At 41.5% G+C, this 23,470-nt stretch overlaps 1 protein-coding gene across 1 annotated transcript in view; it reads right to left on the bottom strand.

The window, feature by feature from the left end:
• The window catches only part of LOC133962306 (SAM and SH3 domain-containing protein 1-like), a 47,883-nt gene that overhangs the window by 5,348 nt on the left and 19,065 nt on the right, over window positions 1-23,470 (bottom strand). The window contains exons 3-11 of the mRNA XM_062397853.1: window positions 6,942-7,070; window positions 6,284-6,334; window positions 5,799-5,848; window positions 3,905-3,948; window positions 3,431-3,517; window positions 3,220-3,338; window positions 2,908-3,009; window positions 1,641-1,773; window positions 630-1,030 (exon numbers count right to left, since the gene is read on the bottom strand). Coding sequence (XP_062253837.1) covers window positions 630-1,030; window positions 1,641-1,773; window positions 2,908-3,009; window positions 3,220-3,338; window positions 3,431-3,517; window positions 3,905-3,948; window positions 5,799-5,848; window positions 6,284-6,334; window positions 6,942-7,070 — 1,116 coding nt within the window. The remainder of the gene's footprint in view (window positions 1-629; window positions 1,031-1,640; window positions 1,774-2,907; window positions 3,010-3,219; window positions 3,339-3,430; window positions 3,518-3,904; window positions 3,949-5,798; window positions 5,849-6,283; window positions 6,335-6,941; window positions 7,071-23,470) is intronic.

Here is a 23,470-nt window from a genome sequence, read left to right as displayed (position 1 = left end):
AAAAAAACAAATTACAAGAAATGAGTGTCACATTTGACAATGAAAAGCAGCAAATGTTTGTCAGGTGAAGCAGCTGCTGGTTCTGTCTCTCCATGACCCCCCAGTTTGTAGTGGGTATCTGACCCATTGGTCCTGCAGCAGCTCAGGTGACCACAGGTCCACATGAGGTATTCCTGATTTCTTTGAACTATTTACTTACATGTTAAAATGATATGACCATGAACTGAATACCAGACAATGCTAGAGCATAAATATGCATGGGAATATCCGTGCAGGATGGTCAAGACATCAGAGTAATGAATTGAACTATGTCTGAACTCTATCTCATATTGGGTTGGCCCTTCATTTCGGTGCAGGTGGCGGAGCAGTGTACTCAGAGGGGATTGGTTCAGAGAACACTGTCTCGTTCCAGTTTTGTTGGGCATTGATGTGATTACTGCAGGATTTAGAAAAACGGATTGGAGAGGATTTAATATGTATGATCACTGTGTGTCTGAGAGCAGCTGGATTTTCGGTGATGACTGAGGCATAGACTTTCCCATGTGGGTGAATTGGGTCTTTCTAGGTGGAGTGTAGTAACTTAAAACTAGGGCTAGACTCTGTTTGGAAGTAGGGGCTCAGCTACTCACCCCGTGGTGGTTGAGTGGGTTGAGGATACGGTGACGGAGCTCTCCATCGGTCACCGAGCGAGCGATTTGGAGCTCCTCCTCATTACAGCCCTCCGTTTCAGAATACGAAGAGGCACTGCCCTCGCCTGCCTCCCTCGCCTCCCCCCTTCCACTCGCCTCTTGATGAACTGGGCTCTCGCTGGACTTGCTGAAGGCCTGGAAGATTTTCTGGCTGCTGCATGTGTCCAGACTGCTGGAGGAGGGGGAGGTGGTCAGGCTGTCAGAGTCCCGGTCGTATATGAGCTGCTCCTGCAGAGCCGAAGCCAGCAGGTCCATGGGGCAAACTACAGGCTTCTTCAGCACACCCGAGTACAGGGAGGCGGCGGCATCTTCACAGGGAAGACCGTCTGTGTTCAGGCCCTCTGTGTAGGTAGAAAGAAAAGAGTGCATGGGAATTAATTATGTGATGTAGCAGATTCATCTCATGCAAACAAATACAGTTACACTCTTGGTAAATATCTGATGTATCTACAGTAGTCATGTCAGCCAAGGCCAGTTCTATGGGATGTTAACTTTCTGAGCACATCAAACTATTTTGGAAAATTACCATAGTTATGCAGAAAAGCATCTGAGAAAATTATACAGACACAGACGCAACAGCAAGTGAAAAGAAATGCTAAACACTGTTATTACAGAGCATATGTTTGGTCAAGCTGTAATTAGATTGAGGACAATTACTGATATTTTCTCCAGACTCTCCATCACAATCAGCCTTATGGTGGCACGAGTACACAATTAACTTTTACTACACAGTGTGTTCCTGCTCTGAACACCTGCTTGCTTTTAATCTTTTCCATATGCACAGCAAAATATCCGCAGACTGAATCTGCAGCACTCAGAGACCAGAATCACATAAAATGAGAGTGAAAACATTGTTGCCTTTCTGCTAAGACCTAAAAAACTAAGATGGCTGGGACATCCACTTGTGCTTCATGAGATCAAGTCAGTGGTGACGGGGGTGTTTGTCTGTACCCTCTGCTCCAGGCCTCTTAGACTCGTCGATTCTGATCAGCTTCTTCTTCACCTTCCGGGTGGAGTTGACCAGTTTATGGAGCCTCCTGAACGTAACGGATTCTTCTTGATCGTTGTCTGACAGGTCGCAAGGCTGACCAAGAAAAAAGGAAGAAAGAAAAAATTAGGACTTTTATTTTATAAAACATTTTCATCCTTACTACAGAGCTTTGTAGTTAAGAAACACTGGGGGGTTATTCTTTACTCACAGTTGTAAGGCTGAATATTTTGGATATAAAAGGTTAATACGCTTTATTAAAAGTGTTGCTCTGTATAATCCGGTGCAGTTCATAAGCTACACATTTGAAGGTATCTTTCAGTAATTGTTCTATTTCTAGTATCTCGTATGACAATAAAAAGTATCTCAGCTCTGTGCATGCTACAGATGCAGTTTTAAGAACCAGCAGTGGAAAGTACTTGCAGCCTAATATAAAACTGTGGTAGGAAACCACAGTGCTGACGGGGAAGGCAATGCAAACAGCTGTCTCACATGCTCTGCATCACAACACAGCAGAGATGGCTTTCTGTACGTGGGAAATAAAATGTGAGCTGCTCGGAAATCACCTTAACCATAATTAGAAATGATGGTCGGTAAGAAATACCAGTGAACACATTTGAGTCTTACTTTTAAGTGAGAAAATAAAGTGGTAATGAGGACAGTTTTCCCCAGCAAATAAAATAAAATGATATAAAAACAAACTAATGGCAACAAAAGATGGTATTCAAAGAGCCGAAAAAACAGGGGAGGGGGTGACACACATCACACAGAATGAGAAAGTGATAGGGGAACACACACGTCACACACACGCACACACACGCACACACACAAACACAGACACACACAGAGCAGAGAGAAATAGTTGGGCCATCCAGATGAATCCGAAAAATGTGCCCTGAACCTGAGCCCCCTTAATCACCCCACCCGTGCATAAAAGAGCTGCGACCTGCATAACAGGGCCCTGTGCTGAATCCACCCGCACACTACAGCACAATAGGGGGTTAGCGCTTTGACAGCGATGAATAGAAGTCCGCCCAGTGGCCTGCAGTTGGGAGAGTGCCCTGAGCTGCAGGGCTTTAGAGGGGCCCTGGTTCATTGCCGGGACAGGGGCAGAGGGAGAGAGAGAGAGATGCTGTCAACAGCCCGGCAGCCTTGGCACCGGTAGGTCAGAGTCTCTCAGGCCCGACGCGCTGCCTGAAGTGCTCTTAAACTGGGAGCTTAGAGACTTACGCTGTAGACTAGTGATTCATTTGTGATGGGACTGGAGGGATCGGTCCATTCTGTGGGATCAGACCTGCACGTCTGTCTGTTCTGATTCTCAAACTCCTTCAGCTGCAAAAAAAAAAAGATGACTGTAAACATGATTGTGAAACCTGCCACCTGTTTAGGTCTGTTGTTTATCCATCAGCAGCTATACGAGTAATGTTTTTTAAACTTTATAGATCTGGTCTTTCAGCCATTTCTTCAATGACATCATCCTCCTTTCACAGTAAACTCTTAAGGTTATGAAGCTGTAATAATTCAGGATGCATGACTCCATACCCGTGCCAGGGCTTCCTCTATAGAGATCATGTTTTCCTTCACCATCATCATCAGCTGGATGCGCTCTTCGTCACTCATGGTAATTTCACTGGCCACAAAACCAACGACGTCACCTGAGCCTGAGGCAAAAGATCAAAAATGTCACATGAACAAAATTGGGTAAAGTGTGTCAACATGTAGAGCAGGTTCTTGTGTATTTAACTCAACATACCTTTTGAAATCTGACGCGTCACCCCTTTCTGTGACTTGCGGAAACTTTGCCAAATAGACTTGCCCTTTCTCTTTCCATCCAATTTTCCTAGACATTAAACAAATATTCAGTTTTATTTCAAGGCAAAAAATACAAAATATAAAACAGCAGAATAACAAAGCGGGTAACCAGGGTATGTAGGAGGTAAACAATAAAAATGATGATGATATATTCTTCTGTACACTGCTCTTTAAAGTGTAAAAAGCAAGAAGTTAAGTAATGTTCAAAGATTCAGTTCACATTGTTGCTATTATCAAAGAAAAACATATGCGCAATTTAATAATCCTTGCAAGCACATACTGGAGCACTGAACAAAACAAAAACCACAATATTCTTAGGTTTTAATATTGCATGAAAGAATATGACAAGTTACATCAAATTGTTACTTACAATGAAGCACTTATGAAATTAAGATCACAAGAAAAAACCTCTTACCTCCAGATGATCCATCATCAGAGCTGGATTTGTGCACAGGAAACCTACAAAGACACAAAATACTTAATTCAACTGACGAGTTCAAATCGTGAATCTACTCCCTGAACAGACCAGTACCTGTTTTCCAAAGTTATTTTCTTCATCTTCCTCGTTATCTCACCATCTCCCTCAACATGTCTCTCTATCCTCCAAACTTGCATCAGTTTAAAAAGGGAAAAAAACTGAACTAAATAGAAATCACAAAAAGCGCACTGTCCCTCACGACAGTGGCACCATAGTGGAGGCAAATCAAAGTAGTCAAAACAGATGAAAAAGACTGGCTGCTCCTGGCTGATGAACAGAGGTCAGTGCTCTACGGCCATCGCAGGAACAATAGAGCCTTTTCATGTGCAGTTGAGGTTTTGCAGCAACAGCAGCGCTAACGTGGCCTCTGCATTCCCTGCACACTTTCCCCCTCCCTCCCTCCCTCTTTCTTTCTTTCTCTTTGTCTGTCTGTCTGTCTGTCTGTCTGTCTATCTGTCTTCATCTCTCTGGGCTGTTTGTTGTGGATGACTGTCTCTCACAGTTGTTTTGTCCGGTGCAAGTTGTGTTGTCCCCCCGACCACAGATCTGTTAAAATATAATTTTCTGTGCGTGTTTTCTAAATTAATTATTCTTTTATGGCGTAGTCATTTATTTCCTGAACCTGCACAGATCTAAATTTGCCGTCTTGTCATACGGAACCAAAACGATTTATTACTCTGGTTTCACTGAACTAGATGCTTTTTTGTTCGTTTAAAAATATCAGTTTTGTCTATCAAACACAATTTTTTTTAGATTTTCTTCAAAAGACCAGCAGGTGAAAGACACATATATAACAAATCCATCAAAACACTGTTATAATCAAACAGTGGATAATTTTAAGGATTGTTGAGTGAGAGTCTTTCCTCCACTAGATTCCACAAAGAAAAATATTCTGTGGGAGACAGTGAATATTTGTATGAAAATCTAATTGGCTTGTGTGGCTCTTTATCACAGTAACATTCTCAAAAGGTTTCACATGCTACCATTTTCCTGCAGCTAATGATGATGTTAAAGACATCGCACATACTAGGACTAGAACCAGATAACATTAAACAAAATGTAAGTTGTGCAATATTTGAATAAGGGAATATAAACCTTGATCAAAGCAGAGGCTTGAAAAAAGGGAAATTAGGAAGAATAGGAAGAAAAGACATCATATAAACTTATCATTTATTAATGTAATAATTATTCCTTTAAATATTTTTACTTTAAAAAATATATTGTTTCTTAGGGCATCAGCTTTCTCCAGCAGTATGTGTTGGCCCCACTAGAGGGCAGGCAAGTGAGATTTTAAGATTTCCTTCTTGTGTTCTTGTTCAGGTTCTGATGACCAGCTGATTTCACAATAACAACGTTCTATTGCACAATTTCCAATGTTCTGTTTTTAATACTTAATCAAATCAGTACGTTTCTTTCATCGTATTCAGTTTTCCTGTGACAAAAAATATGACTAATCCTCAAAATCCTTCAATACAGACAATGGAGGGAAGGAAGGAAGTTCAGAGGTGGTGACACAGAGATGCTTCATAAATGTGACTGGACTCCAGAAGGAAACGCACATGTCCACAGCACGACAGAGGTTATACAGGAGGAAACACGATATCTCTGCTTCTATAACTGATATGACTTAAATAAGAAGTATTTAGTCTGTCCCACAACACTGCACATTATCCGGACAAATGATATGTTTATTATAAACAATTATAGTATTTACCAATACCTAAAATAGTCTCAAGTGTGTGTTTCAGATGCTTCAATCTATTTTGTGTGAAAATATGTATTACTATGATGTTGTGGATCTCCAACATCTCCAAAAATAATAATTTGTTACCTTCTTTCTGTCTCCGGAGTGGACGTGGTGCTGCTGAGTCCAAGGGATTCCTTCAAGAGATGAAAAAAGTGTGAATATAAATAAATACAGAAGAAATGGTAAATTAAGACCTTTCCAAGAAAGAATCTTTTTATCAGAAAAAGTATACAGACTGAATCATTTAGGAGGTAACAAAACTTGTTATGAACCCTCTTGTTTGTACGTCGTTGCATTTTAAAAATATAAATCTCGGTGGCAAGAAAAACCAGAAACTCCACTGGTCACATTTGACCACATTTTAACATCTGTTCCGTAACATGCGGGAACAGTCTCAAGGTCAGTTCTCTGCATCATAGTCAGTCAGATGTTACTTTTTGTTACGATTGGTTTGGCTCAGTACAGTCATGACAAAGCAATTCCTCGGGCTCTTATCAGCCTGTCTGCTGACGCACACGGGAAGTCGCTTTTCTCCTGAGGTCTGACACACAGAGGAGCTGGACACTCACCTGAATCTGAGAGCGGAGCTGCACTGATGTGGCCGCTGAGTCAAACTTTCCCTGAAAAACACAGGCAGGGGAAGTCGAGGAGTAAATTATGGTGTCATCATAACACAGAAATAGAAATAATAATCGTCTCGCTGAACCAGACAGCCCACACAATGGAATAACAGTGGTGTACACAGCTATGGTCTCTGTTGAAAGATGAACAGGTGTCTAAACCTGAGGGATGTTTTCTTCATTTGGTAGTTATATGTCGCAGTTATAAGACAAAGAAAGAGTTAAACATTTCAGGAAGTAGTTTGTTGCCAAGAGTTAAAAGTACTTTACTTTCTGTATGTGGTTACAGCCAACAGCTGGCTGTCTACAGTGAGTATAAAGTCTGGAAAAAGGGGGAAACAGCTAGACTTTATAAACACACAAGAATGTGTTAATTAGTGAGTTTTATAGGTGCCAGTAGGAGAATTGTGTCACTTTCTGATGGAGACAGGGTAGTCGTTTTTTAAACTGCTTCCAGACGTGAACCAAACTCCGGAGAATCTCCTGACATTCGTATTCAAGCCTTTTTCCAAAATATGTCAAACTATTACTTCAACAGAAATTATGGCAAAACAGCAAGATGAATGCAGAAAGTACTAAAGTCATTAAGTGATGACATGAAGTTTACCATCTCTGTATCGGTCACCACTTTGCGTTTGCGGAGCTCCTCCATTCTTTCACAGACGTCGCTCAGGGAGGTGCCGTAATACTGAGAGTACTCGTGCGCCAGGTCATCAAAGTTCCCCACTGAGCCATCCTGCAAAAGATAAGAAGCAGTCAGACAAACATAAATATATAAGCACAGACGAGAAGAGGAAAACGACATCCTACAGAGGTTGAGCGAGATGCCATATAGCGTACCAGCGCTGTAAATACTGACCACTGTCATGATAAGCCATTGTTTCAAGCTTTAGTATGGCCAGCACTAACACTAACAGACAGGGAACCAAGGATAAGGCACCAGGAGAGTAAAAGCATCAGAGACATCCTGCTGTGATATTGCCTCTTACATCGCGGGGTTGTTGTCCTCCTGCTCACTGACCCGTTCCACCTCCTCAGCCCCACTCAGACCTGACCCCCTGGCCAGAGGAAGCACCATGTGATGCAGCTGCAGCTCTCACTCAGCTCTCCTGCAGTGACCAGGAGTCGGCTCAGGAGGCCGCGGCTCAGTCTACCGTAAATCACAAGGAGCGGAGTCACTCAGTCGGATGAGTCTGTGTCTTGACACCGAGCAAAAACTCCTGGATAAGTTTCCTACCATTGTGTGAGCTGAAGGTACGTGCCTTTCGCCATGTGAGAAGACGACAGACGACATTAATCCTTTCAGAAAAAATGTGCTGAATTTTATGACCTAGTGACATTTGAGACCAGAATCAACTCAATGAGCTGGTGGTTTGTTTCCTTATCAGGAGAATGACCCCGAAGAAGCATTTTAAACCAGATTACTTTGTCCATCTTTACGTGCTGCCGGGCCGGGAGCGCTCAGAGCTTTGTCCTGAAGGCACATGCCTGCTGTGTCTGGAGAGGAGATGTTTGAAAATTAACCATAACAGTAAAGATATGGGCCAGAAAACCACACTAAAGAAGTCACCAAGAGCAGAAAGTCACATTTTAACTCTCTTGGTGGTGCAGCACTTAGCAATGTTGCCTCACAGTTTGTTTGGGGTCTTTCTGTGTGGAGTTTGCTTGTTCCCCTCGTATCTGAGTGGGTATTGTCCAGGTCCTCCGGCTTCCTCCCACAGTCCAAAGACATTCAGACTGGGGTTATAGGTTAATTGGAAACTCTTATGTGTTTACGTATGCCCTGAGATAAACTGGCGACCTGTCCAGGGTGTACCCCACCTCTCGCCCAATGTCAGCTTGGATTGGATTCAGCTCCCCCAGGCGATATATAGATAGTAGAAGGATGAAACCTCCCAATAAAGTTTCAGTGACAGTGGATGTAAACACGTGTATTTCCAAATGTGTCAGGATGTTTACAGGCTATACACAAGCTTTTTTTTTCAAACCTATGAGCTTTCTCACCAGCTGAGATATTACATCTTTACAGTTTAGTTGCTTTCCTTCTTTCTGTCTGTCTTTCTTACTCTTCTGCTTTGTGTCTGGGTGGACATTTTGATTTGCGTAACAAGCTGCTGCATAAAATTGCTCTTACAGAGAAAAATGTGATGAATGAAGTTGAATTGAACTGAACCTAATTGAATCAAGTGTCCAATTTGAGTATTATGTTCTGCTGCTGTGTAAGCAGGAGCTGCGAGAATAAGTGAATCATGACATACGCAACAAATTAAAGACAATATAACAAACAAAATAAAGAGATTTGACCGTGGTTATGCAACATGAGGGAAGTCTCTTACACATAATTCTTAAACACTGGAAGAACAAAAACAAGTTGTGTCAGACCCTCAGTAACAACTACCCAGCAAACTGTTTAATGCATCATTATAACTGCTATTATTATGTTTAGGTCATGCCACAGCCTGAAGGTATGCAAATTAGCCTCTGCAGTGAAAAGTAATACTGTGGGGCTCACTTGTCTCGTGGCATGATAGACTGTGACAGGCTCAACAGTCCAGTAAAGAGAGCCATTCATTTGGTAAATGACGTGCCCCGGGGTCGAAAGAGGCCTTGAAATCTGGCTGCTTTTCATACAGTCAAGAAAAGAGGCTGAGGCTGACCGAGACACTCTGCGCTGTGCCTGGCTGCTGCAGCTCCTCTGCCTCAGACGGCCGCTGATCCACATAAACAGCCTATTGTGACACGGCCACATGATATCGAGCGCCTATAAGACATGGCTCCTGCATGTGTCCTCCTTTACAGATGAATGTAAACACAGCTTATGCATGCGAGCAACAAAATGCCCCCGATTGTTGTATCAAATAAACAACACATGTTCCGTTCTCGTGCCAGGACATCTTGCAGAACGGTTGTTTCTGGGGGGAAATATTCCAGCGTGCTTGTCTCCAAATTAATGGTCTGTAAGCCAAAACTTCAGCATGGGACATAAACCACAGAGGCTAGAAGAGGAGAGTGCAGTGTCACATTTCTCTAGGCGCTGAGCATCTCGTAGGCAGACAAAAGATCCACATGCCCCCAGGGCTCAAAGGGGCTAATGAGTGTTTTTACCTTGAAGGCGACAAGAACTGGGTCACAAAGTATCAGCAACTAATTCCTTTGGATTTATGCTGCTTTGAAACAGAGCAGTCGAAAGCAACACTGGGCTCAGACATCAAGACCAAGATTATCTGAAGCTTTATAGAGCAACATTTTCCTTGCTTGACAACTGCTCTGATACTAAACATTCAGACAGAATAAACATGAATTCAGTTTGTCAGAAACTCTCTTCCGCAGTCCACATCTGGACTGATCTGAACACTTTGGCCAAACAGGTTTATTAAAAACCAAATAGACTGTAAAGTACATATGATTATATCCCATTTGTCGTCCTTATTTTGGTAAAAAGGAATCCCAAGTTGAAAACCATATCAAAACACATGTACTTCAAAAAGCCTCGTCATTCATATGTAAATTAATCCGCAAACCTGATTTAGATCAACTGTCACTTTATTTGAGTAGAATATCTCATTTCATAGACATCACTGACTTAAAAGACCAGAGTTCTTAAACAGACTTCTGAATGATGTTTCAAAAGATCCCATGAGAACAATCGTTTTTAAAGTTAAGTTTTTCAAACGGAAAGCTTAAGATCAACTCACAAAGTGGTCCTCTCAAACATGTCTAAATAAGCTGACATTTTCCCCTTAATGAATCTTCAGAAAAAGACCGGTTCCAACCAGAGGACCACATTCCAGTGCAAAAATAAAAATACACTCACCACAAACCGGCAACTGGCTGCCAACAGTAGCTCCCCCAGCACTAGCTGCTCCTCGGCTCCTCCACGCTGCAGTAAGTGAAGGGCTTAGTTCTGAAACTCATCTGAGTTCAGCAAGAGGAGGACGAGGACATCCTGAAGTGAAGGGGAGGGGTTTTCACCACGCTCAAATCAGGGGGAGTTTGGTTGAGGGAAGGCTGTGGGGTTGGGGGGGGAGTAGCAACCACACATGACGCTGCTGGGTGGGGCTGTTCTATCCTCTCCAGCTGCAGTCCACAGCGACCGGCTGACTCACATGTTCAAATAAACCACCACCTCTTATTGTGTGAGAGTGTGCCTGAGTGTTTATGTCTGTAGGAGCCTTAAAGAGATGTGTCAGGCCAATATGGTTTCTATAAGACATGTTAAATATTGACCGATGATGCATCACTCTACCCATGCGGAGATTTCTTTCTTTTCAGTTGAGCCTTTTCTGAAATGAACATACACGTATGTGTGTATTTATGGGAAGTGTCAGTAGGCTCCAACCCCTGGAACTCAGACTGTGTTCAAGTTGTTGTGGGGTCATTTCAACAATGTAGTCTAGGGCATGAGTTTCTTTAAAGGTAACAATACAAACATAAAAATCTGCTCTTTATCGTACTCGTAGCTAAGACATCTTTAAGTCACGAATGAGAAAAAAAACGATTGTTTTCCTTTTGTTTGTTGAGAATAAAACAAACTAAACTAGAATGCACTCAATAGAGCTTATACCTCCGCCAAGGCCCAACAGTCGCCTTTAACTCCATCCAGCTGCTCCACGTTTCATAAACTCTTAGATATAAGTTCCTTAAATGTGCTTGATTTGTTAGATTCAACATTCGTGAATTATTCTCTGAGAAAATGGTGAAAATATTAAAAAAAACTTGATCTCGCAAATTTATACTAAGGGAATACAAATCCCTGGATCCGCCCCCTGATCCAGATCCGCAGCACAATTTAATGGGTTTATGGAGGTTATCAGAGGACAATAAAAGTCAAAATGTCAACTCCTCGGGTCCATTAAATCCAGTTAGAGGAGTGACTGATGTCAGCTGCCATTGTTCCATCTTTTCAAGTTTGTGTGGTTTCTCGTGAACAGACAATTTTCATCGCCACTGATCATCAAACTGCATTTTGTAAGGGGCAGATATGTGCACACATTATTAGTTTGATATATTCTTAAAAGTTTGAATTTAATCTTGATATTTTAAGTCTTTACGCAACATTTCAACTTTACTTATGAAATGAAGAAATATATCTAACACTGTTCTGTAGGTAGCCACTGTAAAAACATTTCAAATGGGAGTAATATGATCAGTTTTTTTGCTTCTCTCTGCAGTCTAGCTGCTGCTTGTGGAAATCGTTTTTTGATTTATTCGCAAACATCTCTCTCTGGGTTTTTGCCTGGAGAGTGTATACATCATAAGACAAAAATAAACCTCGGCAAACAAAACAGCCAAGTAGGTCAAACCGAATATAACCATTGACAACGAGGTAGGTCTTTGGTGGCTCACTCAGTCCCATCCCTCCTGTCCCTCTTTAACAACCACCTAAATATATATAAAAAATAATACTACAATAAAATATTCTCTTAAAACCTGAACAACAACATGTCAACTAATTAATGTCTGAATGTTGAACAGACATTGATAAGTCCAATGAATCAGAGGCTTTATAAACCCAACAGGTCTAAGTACCAGCAGGTGGCAGCAAATAGTAACTCAACATCAATGCTCATCATCTTCTTACTGATGAGCCAATGATCGATTGCTATGGGGAGTGATGGAGAGTTGCAAAGTGAAAATTGACATTCAAGTGGAAACTAAATATTGATTTTCAACCTGCAAAAGAAGGGAAGATAAGAACACCTCTGTGAACCAGGTAACGGCAGATATCCTTTTACATTTCAATCGAGCTTAGCAGCAGAAGTTACAGAAAATCCAGGAGAGCCAGAACCAGAAGAAGCAGCACCAGTAGGGCTTCCCTCTTCTGCTCACTGCTGGATTGTTTCTACACATCAACAAAGGCCTCTTTATACATCCTTGAGGCATCAAGCAAGTATCAAGGGTAGTGACCTGGTTTGCTTGTAGTATTAGTGAGATTAAGAGAGGAAAAATAACCCCTCAGCATCTTTGTCTAATCGCCTCTAATCTTCATCTTTAGCAACTGACCAGTGACACCAGAGCAGCGAGCGGAAGCAGCAGGGAGTAACAATGCCAGTGTCAGATCTGCGGCAGGAGGCTGCAGATTATGTTGAGCTGCAGATGGATGGCGGAGGTGGTGCTGGGGTGCGTTCTCTGCGCGGAGCCAAAGGGCCCAGGAAGCTCATGCCGCAAAGGGCAGCTTTCCGCCTGGCTACACAGCGGTGGTCTGCACGTCACCTCAGAGCACAAGGGGTAGCGGGGAGATGGGACGCCATTCCTTCCTGTCAGCCAGGCTTCTTTACCGTCATCATCAGGTTCCCTGTGCTGACCTGGAGCACTCCAGATCCCTGTCCGAGTTTTGAGCCCCACAGAGATCGTGCAGTGCTCAAAAGAGATACAATACGTACTTTGCCTATCAGAAAATATCTAATATTCTGTGTTTGAGCCAAATTCTAAGGGAAAACCTGTCACAGTTTGTATTTTACAGTTTCTCTGATGATGTTTTGTACGTGTGACTGGAGGTTGTTTTCTCAAAGCAGGTAGAGCCATGAAATCATTCAACTGCATCACAGGAAGTGGAATCACACGCTCTTGATGTGCTCTGCCCTCCGAACTGATTTTACATATAATGCTTGATCAGATTAATTATTCATAATACTGTATAGACATACCAAATGCATTATATTATATGTACTATGTCACTTTAATCTTTTATCTTAAAATTAGTTTTGATCCCCTTAAAAACGTTGACACATTGTAGAACAAATTCTACTTAATATCCGTGCACAAAAAATGTCCCCACATGGACAAAATATTTCTTAGGCTAGAAAAATGAAATTGCAGAGAATGTTTTACAAATTCACACTTTCAGATACATGAATGCAATTTGTTTACATACACACAAAAGGTGACACACAACTGCAGGATGTTTGAATAAAATGAATTGTTTCAAAAGCACAGGATAATAATGGCCCTCCTTTGGACTCCATGCAGGGATCCCTTAAGCGGAAAAATAAGATCAGTGGACGAGCTCAGCCATTCATGTCGGAGTGGTAAGTGGATTGTGACAAGTCCCAAAAGAGAGCTTGACGAGAGGGGTCACATTGTGACATGCGTGGTGCCAGTCAAAGACACACACACTGCATATAGAATACCTCAACTTGTCTGAACTGCATGAGCGAGGTCTGCGATACACAGCTCTGCTTCCACTTTTCAGCCTGTCACTCACTGAGCCACTTTCTCTCACGACTGACAGAGGGAGAGAGAGAAAACCTGCTTCGCTGCACAGCTTTAGCGCTCTCATTCTGAATGAATTACAAGGTTAGCAACACGAACTCCAGACAAGGATAACTACGTAATGATTTTCTCAAATGATAGACACAACCAAAAATATGAGACAGCTTCCAAAAACAGAATTAAAATCTACAAAGGTTTCTTCTGCCATGCAGCAAAAAACAATGAAGATCATGCCAGAGAGGGAAACCAGCCAGAGGTCCAGATTAAAAAAACACTAGTGAAACTCTAAAGAAGATTAAAGGGGCAGACAGGAGGCACAGGACAGACCTTTTGTCCACAGCTCTAAATCTTGCAAATCAGATGGGGATTTTAAACATTAGCTTTAGAGACATAGACCAAATTGAAATTCACGACACTGTCGTCTCTAAAAAAAACCTCAGCATAACAATTGGCATTTGGAAATATATATAATGTTTTTTTGAGAAAGTATGCAGTGGATTGTGCTGGATCTTATCTTGTTTCGAAGGATGCAGCTTTTGGTTTGTCCCCATTCCTTGAAGCGTGTGTAATTCAGCAGTTCAGAGATCAATCTGTGAATCATCTTCAAATTTCAGTTAAATTACATGCATGGAAATCCTGTGCGTATTAAATCCCCTCTGGACGGCAGAGGGTTTTCATGGCGTGGGCGGCCTAAGGATTGTTCCCATTCCTTGGAGCATGTTTAATTCAGTGGTGCTGAAAACAAATACGTAAACCTCCCCTCTACAATTCAACACAGTTCACAAATAGAAACAGCATGTGTATTCACATTTGTAATGTGGGCTCTGTGAATGGTTCTGGGTTCGTTTGTGAAGCAGCCTGTGGATTGTTCAGGTTCCGTGGACCATATTTAATTCAGAGGTGCTGAAATCAATTCATTTGCCCATCTCCCCCACGCTCGGGTAATTACCCTTCTGTGAGAGTGCTGCCATCCCCTGAGAACAGGCTGCCAGCTTGCCACGTCTCTGGCAGTTTCATCAGCCCTCACCCCTCACAAGACCACAACATCCATGATCCTCCTGTGAGATACAATGGAGGAGTCAAGGGCAGCTGTCAATCATGAGACGTGAGGGCACAGGGGCCCCTGAATGAGGCCATTCTACAGGGTTTTCTAAAAACAAGTGAATTGTTTCGTCAGGAGAGAAAACACCCGCCGCACATTTCTCTTTTGAAAGGTTTTGTGGGAAAAACGTGCTGAGGAGACATTCACTTAACTTTGAAAAACAGCATGGCAACAGTGCACGGTAATAAGTGGGCTGAAGGAAAGACAAAGACTTCACCTTTCAGCAGAGATGTGACTGATGTAGAGAGTTCTACAATGGCGCCTATGAATAGATGTCATGCAAACTAGGCAGTTTGGTTTCTGCATTTCATACTCATTCATACAAAGTGGTACAAAGTAGACATCAGCCAGTTTTAAGCCGGCAGTGACACAAGCTGTTGCACAGACACCGACCAACCAGAGCCGTCCTCCGCGGAATTTCATGAAATCTTACTAAGATCTTTGTTTGTGTTTATTCAGAGCCAGCGTCTCTACCGGACAGACCAGTTGTACCTCCGCTGATTCTCTGATCTGATTCTCTGGCTGCTTTCACACGTTAACTACCAACCTGACATTTTCTAGACATTACCCAGAGGGGCTGTATGTGTGAATGCAAATGTCTGAATCCGCTGAACTGCACATTAAACAGACTTTACTCTGCCAGCTTCCTCGTGGTAAGTCCACGTTTAATGTCCGGTAATGTGTGAGTAGTCGTGACATTTCTAGCCCTCGTTCCTGCAGCACAGCTGAACTGCGCTTGTCACCTTCCTGCTCTGCACAGATCCCACAGCTCACCTTAACCAGACAGAGCATTTACAATAGATGAGAACATTTCACATGGGCATTCTCAGTTTGTTATGCTGCACGTGTGAAAGGACAACCCCAGACAATGCTGAAATGTCTCTACAACAGCTTTTGAGAACTGCGTCTTTACACTGCCGGGACATTCAGGGGAACAGGCTCACTTATTGCACATGCCCCTTTTGACAGCCATGGACATCCCAACCGAGCTGTTGACCACATCTCCTGTCCAACTCAATCTACCTCCTCCTCCTAACTCTCAGATGCACCATCTCCTCCTCTGTGGTTCCAAGGACAACCACCTCCCAGCCACTACATCCATTAATGGACGTTAAATGCAGCTAGCCAACCGTGCTCTGACATCATAAGAATTGCATGAGAATCCATAGTGAACCTGAAAACCCATTAGATAATAGCTCAACATACAAGATAGGTCAGAGTTCTATGATGGATGAAATTCTCGATCTGCTTAGCATAGTGTATTAAACATTAATTTCCTAAAGCTCAAATATTCCCATATATTGGTAAACAGAGGTTAATAATAATTAATGCTGCTACAGTTTCATATACATACACATAAATAATTTCACAAGGACAAGATTCCTCCAAGATGCACTGCTTCAAAAGTCAACATAACTGGTTGATTAAATATACAGTACATATCATGGCTGACCCAAATGCTTCAAAGCTGTCTGATGCCATGGAAATCATCATCCAAATCAGTTTTCAAATGCTTCAGTCCAAATATGAATCATCATATCTGCATTGGCACAAAACCCAATAGTTTATGAAATGGTGAATAGGAAGTATGGATCAATGTTAATTAATCTGTTAGATATCTTTAATTGTATGTGATTGGTTTTATTCATCACAACTATCAACTAACTCTATCGAGATGAAAGTCAAGCATCTGCAAAAATCTACCAAATTAATTGAGATGATCTCCAAATCCCCAAAAAAGAGGAAGTAATAGCTTCATCGTATTGCAGCTGCTAAAATGCTGCACGCGATCAAAGTATAATGTCTTCCCCCGGACTTTTGTCCCATCTCCCACTCCCCCACACTGTCAAAGCCTCCAATATTTGATGGTAATTCTCACTGAAGCCTCCAAGCCCCCAAAATGGTGTTCGGGACGGGCCTACTACACACTGACTAATTGGAATTGATCTCTCGCTCAATATCTGGCTCTTTCTTCAGGCTGACATCTGGCCAAGTGTTAAAACATCCTCCCAGCCACATTTTGCAATCAATGTGCCGCATTGAAGTTTTATTATCAATAAGAAAACAGTGTTCACTTGTAAATACTGCAGAGGTTGCAACTACTTTGTATAAACACGATCCTCGTGATTATCTGTTTGGGCTATAATCAATAAAATGATGTGAAATGCTCTGTGAAGATGAGCTTTTACAACAGAGTTCAATTTACAAGATCTGCAATATTGTAAAAAACAGGGGGCGCATACTTCCATCATGACCAAACATTCCCCTTATGAAAACGCATGTTCTTCCCTGACCCATATCGCATCCTTTAACAAAGTTGTGTAGTAATCAGTACAGTAGTATTTGCGCAACCCTGACAACTATCAGACAGACAAAGAATCTGAGACGAAAACAAAACCTTATTAAAGTGTGTGATATTTGTACCCCCTTGGCGAAGAAATATCACACATTTTAATAATGTAAAGTGCTTAAACTGTTCAAGTCATACATTAGCATAGACATTAGCACTCAAGTTAAGCATTCAATAATTAAATTCATGCATTATAAATCATATCCCTCCAGCAGGCTATACATTTCACACAACACAAACTTTGGTGCTTTAATGCAATTTAAATAAACTCATACAATAAATGATTTTAAAAAACGCTTCAATTTCAGGATCTATATCTAAAGTCCATATGATAAAGGTTAAAATATGAATAGAAGGAACCCTGGTGTTCTTAGAGTAGTTAGTGATTCTATAACTAACCAAACACTATTTAACATTACATCACGAGAACTTGATCTGATAATCTACCTTTACACACATGCAAACTGCCAGGATTTGTCAAGTCAGTTGGATTTATTTAGTTCAGGTCATGTAATTGTAGGAAAGTCTTGTTCTGATCGAAAGCTCATCCGGATCGGACCGTCACCCTCTCGGAGGAATGTAGAGCTTCGATGGCCCATGGATCGTCTTCTTGATTGAAAACCTCTACGTCTCACACCAACCATGTTGTGCTGTTTCCTGTCTTTTACTTTCCTAATTCATAACACTTACTTTTTCACGTCTCGTTAGTCCCACTTCGCTCTCCTTTACTTGTCCTCATCACTTTCCCTTTGGTCCTGATGTCTTTTCTCCTTTACTTCCTGTCACCCAGTCTTCCTACCACTACAGTTGGATGCCTCCATGCTTCATGATGCATGACAAAGGGTATTATCTTGTATTATGACAGAGATTGTATCCTGAGAGCTTCTAAATTAAGACTATGCATTTTCAATATTGAATGTGGATAATACAAATAGACGATTCATACACAGGTGTCTTGTGGTTTAGTGAAAGCCTTTCTCCTCCCGAGGTGAAATGAAGGCCACGACAAAGTGGGGGAGGAAATAAGACAAAGAAGCAACAAGGAAAAATGCCAAGTGGTGATGAAACTTTGATATGGACCGTCTACATTGATGGGCAGTATTTCTTATAATGAACAGAAGTCGGAAAGTCCTGACTCGGTTGAAATGTGAAATGTTTTGATTGAATCTAGTTGATGTTAGACAAATATCAGGAAAGTAATCGGAATTTCATAGGATGACAAATGCACTTACCCAACACTCCACCAGACAAGAGGCTTGTTTAAATGCAGACTCAGACTCCTGTTATCCTCTCTGCTGCATTTGGCAGAGTGATAACGTGTGCAGGGAGATGACCCTCAATTAAAAACCCTCGATTACGACTGAAATTGGAAATCGACAGACGCCAAGGATTTGGATCCAGATCATAGTAGCTGTCAGACTCCACACAGAGTTGTTATCTTCCTACGTGAATAAAATGACTAATAAAATGCCACTGTTGGTTTTTATTTGCTGAACACATCCTGAAGGCCTACCTCTCATACAACTTCCTTTGTCAAAGAAATGCCTGTTCCGCTTTTGGTTTCAGCTTCCTATCATCCGAACATTCACATCCTGAATTTTAAGTGTCCCTTTTTGGTGGACAGTGAACTCAAAAATAATTGCTATCAGACGTACGCAGACTGACGGAATTGAAAGCTGAGTCTCTGACAAATACAGAAAGCTGAATATGTTCTTCTTCCTGTTCAGGTTTGTGTGTCTGTGAGTGTGTGCGTTTGGATTACAGGCACTACTGAATTCCCCTAAATGTCTTTCCACTCGAGCAAACATGTAGGAATCTTCAAATATCAGAGCTGCAGTATTGGTTTTCTAGTAACGTGGAACCCGGCTGAGCATATTTTTTCTCTTCCCAGTCGCTCATCCATGTGATTTCAGTTAAGCAGCTGCGGCTTCATGAAAAGGCTGGCTAATTATTTATCAGAGTAGAGAGGGAGGCAGAGGAAATCGGGTCAAAACAATCCAGCTCTAGATTAGACTGAGACAACCGACTGGAAATTCTACAGGTATGAGTGTGCAGCAGACCCGGATGTCGTGGATATAAGCTGCACTTAGATTGTGTTCCCCTGTCCCTTATATACATGGTTATTGCTTTATTTCACTGTTTACAGGCATGTGCAGTGTAACATCATCCGCCCAGCCAACATGACTGATCCTGATCATCATTTCAAAATGATTCCCAGAACCCAGCATGGTTTTGCCAAAGTGTAGTTTACATGACACTCAGTTGCTGGCTATGTTTGCATAGTCTGTCTTATTTACAAATCAGGGATCAAGGTTTTAGAACAGAAGTTTTCAGTAATTCATCAAATAATTTTTTGGATGTACCCTGGTATACTGCTCAGAAAATTAAAGGGTAAATGAAGGTTTGAATCTCTGTCGTCTCCAGAGACGACATAAAGATGGAGGGCATGTCTCCCGCTTACAAAAAGACATAAAAATAAATGAGAAATAATCATAAAAACAACCCTCCTCCATTCTCTGGAACTTACAAGTAGATTTCCTCACTGCTTTGAAATCTGGCAAGCATGTGTAACACTGACACAGGTGCCAGATTTGCTGAAAACAACCCTGCCGTTTGCAGTGCTCTCTGTCCACTGGGCATGTTTAGCTCATTCACTGAAGGTTCGCACCACAGATGCGATTCAGATGTTTTTGCAAATGCCACAAAGTGTGTAACTGATTTTATCAGTTGACCAGACAGTGAGCGTCTCTAAGGGAGTTCATAATCTGAGTTACTGTGTTGCATTTAGGGTTATTTAAGATGGTAGAGCAGCTTGTGTTTACTTTTACATTGTTGGACAAAAAAAAAGTCAAACCTAGAGTCCTAGAGCTGGATGAAAATTGTAAGAGGATATATATCTACTGGAACAGCTTCCATCAGTGGAAATGGCCCAGATTTCGGGAAAAACATCCAGGAGACCAAAAGCCTTAACACTGATAGAGCTCTGAAAAACTGTACAATAAATATATCAAACCAGTCCAGTAACAAATTGTTAAAATCTAGTTTGGTGTTAATACCCAGCCTTCACTGTATGGTCACTTTGGAGGTTGCCCTCTGTGGTGCTTTTGAATTATAATAAATTAAACGGTTATATCCCAGGGGGTAACATTTTATATGGTGACAAGTCATAAATACATAATTTCACGGAGTTAATGAGATAATAGATGAACGCAGTCACGTATCGAATAATTACTTTATTGGCCACTGTGGACCATCAAGACCATTATGTGATTCATGTAAGTGTTAGAGAAAACTGCTGGAATAATTGATAAGGTGCATCTGATTTGGAAATGACCTTGAGAATGATATCAAGACAAGACAGCGAAGGCGATCAGTAAATGCATGTAAGACATTAATCTGTCTTGACTTTTTAAACAGGAAAGAACCTAAGTGTCACTCAAGAGGAACTATTTGACGTTAAATAACAATCAAACAGCAAACAAATGAAAAGGATAATCACTAAAATAAACAGTGTCAATGCCAAACCTCCTCTCAAGAAAACACAAAAATGTATTTAGTAAAAGAAGGTCTTTAACAGAGATTTGCTGAGGGGAGCTTGAACAAAAAGCCAGGACAGAAGTCAAGCCAAGCAGCTATCTCTTACTTCACAAATTTATATACATGGTTGAACCCGTGCAGGTCTGTCTGTCTCATGTCATCCATGTAAAATCTCTTGCACTTCAAATCGATTTTTCTGCAAGGGTGAATCCAGAGAGGAACCTTAAAAAGCTGAAAGCCAAATGTCAGCGGCTCTGACCTCTTCCTTGTTTACTCCACTGCCAATGCTTTTTAACAAACTGATTTGGGGAACCTATCTCGGATCCATTACGTTAAGAAGCACTTTGAAGAATAACATATAACAGTTCAAGTCATCCAAGTGTCCACTTGTGACCAAGTGATAAGGATCCACGCTCAGCTAAGTAATGTTTTCAGTCAGTTAGACGCATTTAAAGGAAAACGTAAAAGCAGGTCTGAGTGATAGATATTTAATACAGTGGATCTGACCTACAAAATCGAGGCAACCAGCCTGCAGGCATTTGCAGGATCAAGAGGCGCAAACAGGACTTCTTCTAGGAATGAAAATCATGTCACGCAACACACTTGAGGAATCTTAGACAATACACAAACAAGGACTGTGTGGCATCAAGTGTCATTGCCAAAAATGAACACAGCAATATTTCATGTTGGCTTTGTCCAACACCCATCTGCTCAGTGTGAAGTCTGACTAAGGTTCCAAGTCAGATTTACAAGTGTGACTTATCAAAATTAATCAAAGTAGTTGGAGAAGTCTACTCGGTCTATATAAGCTGCATATGAATGGTGTTTATATGTGATGTGCATGGTTAAAGATGTAAAAAAAAACTCTCTGACAATTTTACAATCACATTAAACTGGTTAGCAGAATGCAAAATTAGATCAAATCCAACGCAGGTAGCAGTTCCGGCCACCGTTCGTGTGTCTCGATTTGAATTCATTTTAATAAAACATATGTAATTAAAATGCAGCATTTTACAGAATTGCTGACTTTCCTCTAAATACCCTGTCCTCCTCTGTCCTGTGGATGAACCCAATCCATCTGCTACACCAAGGGGATTAAAACAAATGCTTAAAATTAGCCAACAATCGGCCCAGGACCTACAACAAACTGTGCTCGGCTGAGAACAGTGTTTAATTAAATTGTGTTATTATTCTAATGCTGTATTAGGGATCTTCACTCAGCTATCGTGGACCTCTGGTACGATAGGTTTTCCAAATTAAAGAGACATTTTATTAACATGGAGAGGACAATATGTTAATCTCCAATCATGCCACGTTCTAAAACCTTTTCACTGAACTTAAAATTGAAATGCCAAGAGCTTTGCGTGGTTTGAAAAAGTGACAAGTGACATTTAGGAAACTCTCTGCAAGATGTAAATGTCTCATTTGATAAAAGTCAAGAGAAGGTATGCAGCAGGGCAAAAATAAAGTGTTAATGAGTCAGATCTCTCCATTTCTAAACATATATTTTAATATTCATCAGATGCACAGCTGGAGGCACGACTAGTCTCACCAGTGAATCACCGTGACTAGAACCCACCAGACATCGGGGGCCAGAGGCCCTGGTGTGGTTCTACGTTGTCCTCATTGTGCCATATGGAATCTTTTTTTGAGCTTGTCTGCACTAATCTCAGTGAAAGTCAAGGGTACACCAGAATACATGCCAACTTCTGAAATCTAATAGTGCAAAGGTGAACCACAGGCTTCAGTATGCACTACAGCTGTCATGTCTGGATTGACATCTGTGGGAGCCTGTGACAGTGGGCAGCAACACAGACGAGGGTTAGTCATGAATGGAGACTCCACAAGGTACTTACAGTCGCCACTTAACCCACAGGGTGTCAGTTGGCTAATGACTGACCTACATGCCCTGGTAAAAACTGTTGGTGAATCCTTTACAAGTAGCAAGAAGATACAATTGTAACAACATAGTGTGTATTTTGGAAAGAAGACTAAATCTAGCATTACTCTCTCAACTACTGCACGATCCTTATTTATCCCTATCCCTATTTATCACGTCGAGGTCAATTCTTTGGAGAGGCTGTGGACTAGTGGCAGAAACTTGGACTATGGGCAGAAAAGGTCTCTGGTTAGTCTCTGGTTCGACTCCAAGGAGAAACAACAAAAAGACAAACCTCCACGATTCTCCATACCCTGACTAGTGCCCCTGAGCAAGGCACCTTACTCCCTAACATCTGCTCCCCGTGCGCCGTACATGGTCGCTCACTGCTCTGTGTGTCCTTCACCAGATGGGTTAAAAGCAGAGGTTAAATTTCCCTACCTGCATGAGTGTGCCTGTGCATGTTGGTGCATGTGTTTGGGACTTATTTAAATCCATCAGCACCTGTGGCTAGTAGTGGGAATTTGCAGTCATTTTATCACTTTTTAAATAGTAATAATATTTTTAACATAAAAATGTATCATATTTCAAATCAGAGGTTTCAATTTTTTCACACTTAAAATTGTTCAAAGCCTGAGCATGGCATGAAGCAGCGTGAGTTGGGACTTGTTGTCTTTACCAACATTGATGATGGCACAAATAATCCTCACGGATGAGGTCTATATTAAAGCTTTATTCACATTACAGTGACCAATACAAAGATTGGAGGAAAATGAGAGCGGACTGGGTAACTGGGCTAGCAGAGTGTTTTTCCTCATTTTCTCCAGAGGTTGTAGCAGAGATGGGCAAAGTCACGCGTAAAGCAGATGTAACAATTAAAAGGCGACCGAAATGAAAATAGAGGATTTCTTTAGGGTTTGAACATTGTTGGAAACATTTCAGATAATGTAAGTACAAGTCAAGAAGATGTAAAAACAGATGTGGCTGTTTACATTTAATATAGAATTGTTGCATATTATGTATTTAAGCCCCACAAATAGTCCTACACCTTCATTG

The sequence above is a fragment of the Platichthys flesus genome, chromosome 10, assembly GCF_949316205.1.
Source record: "Platichthys flesus chromosome 10, fPlaFle2.1, whole genome shotgun sequence".
NCBI lineage: Eukaryota > Metazoa > Chordata > Actinopteri > Pleuronectiformes > Pleuronectidae > Platichthys > Platichthys flesus.
Note: the sequence above shows the minus strand (reverse complement) of the source record. Positions and strands in the feature narration are given on the sequence as shown.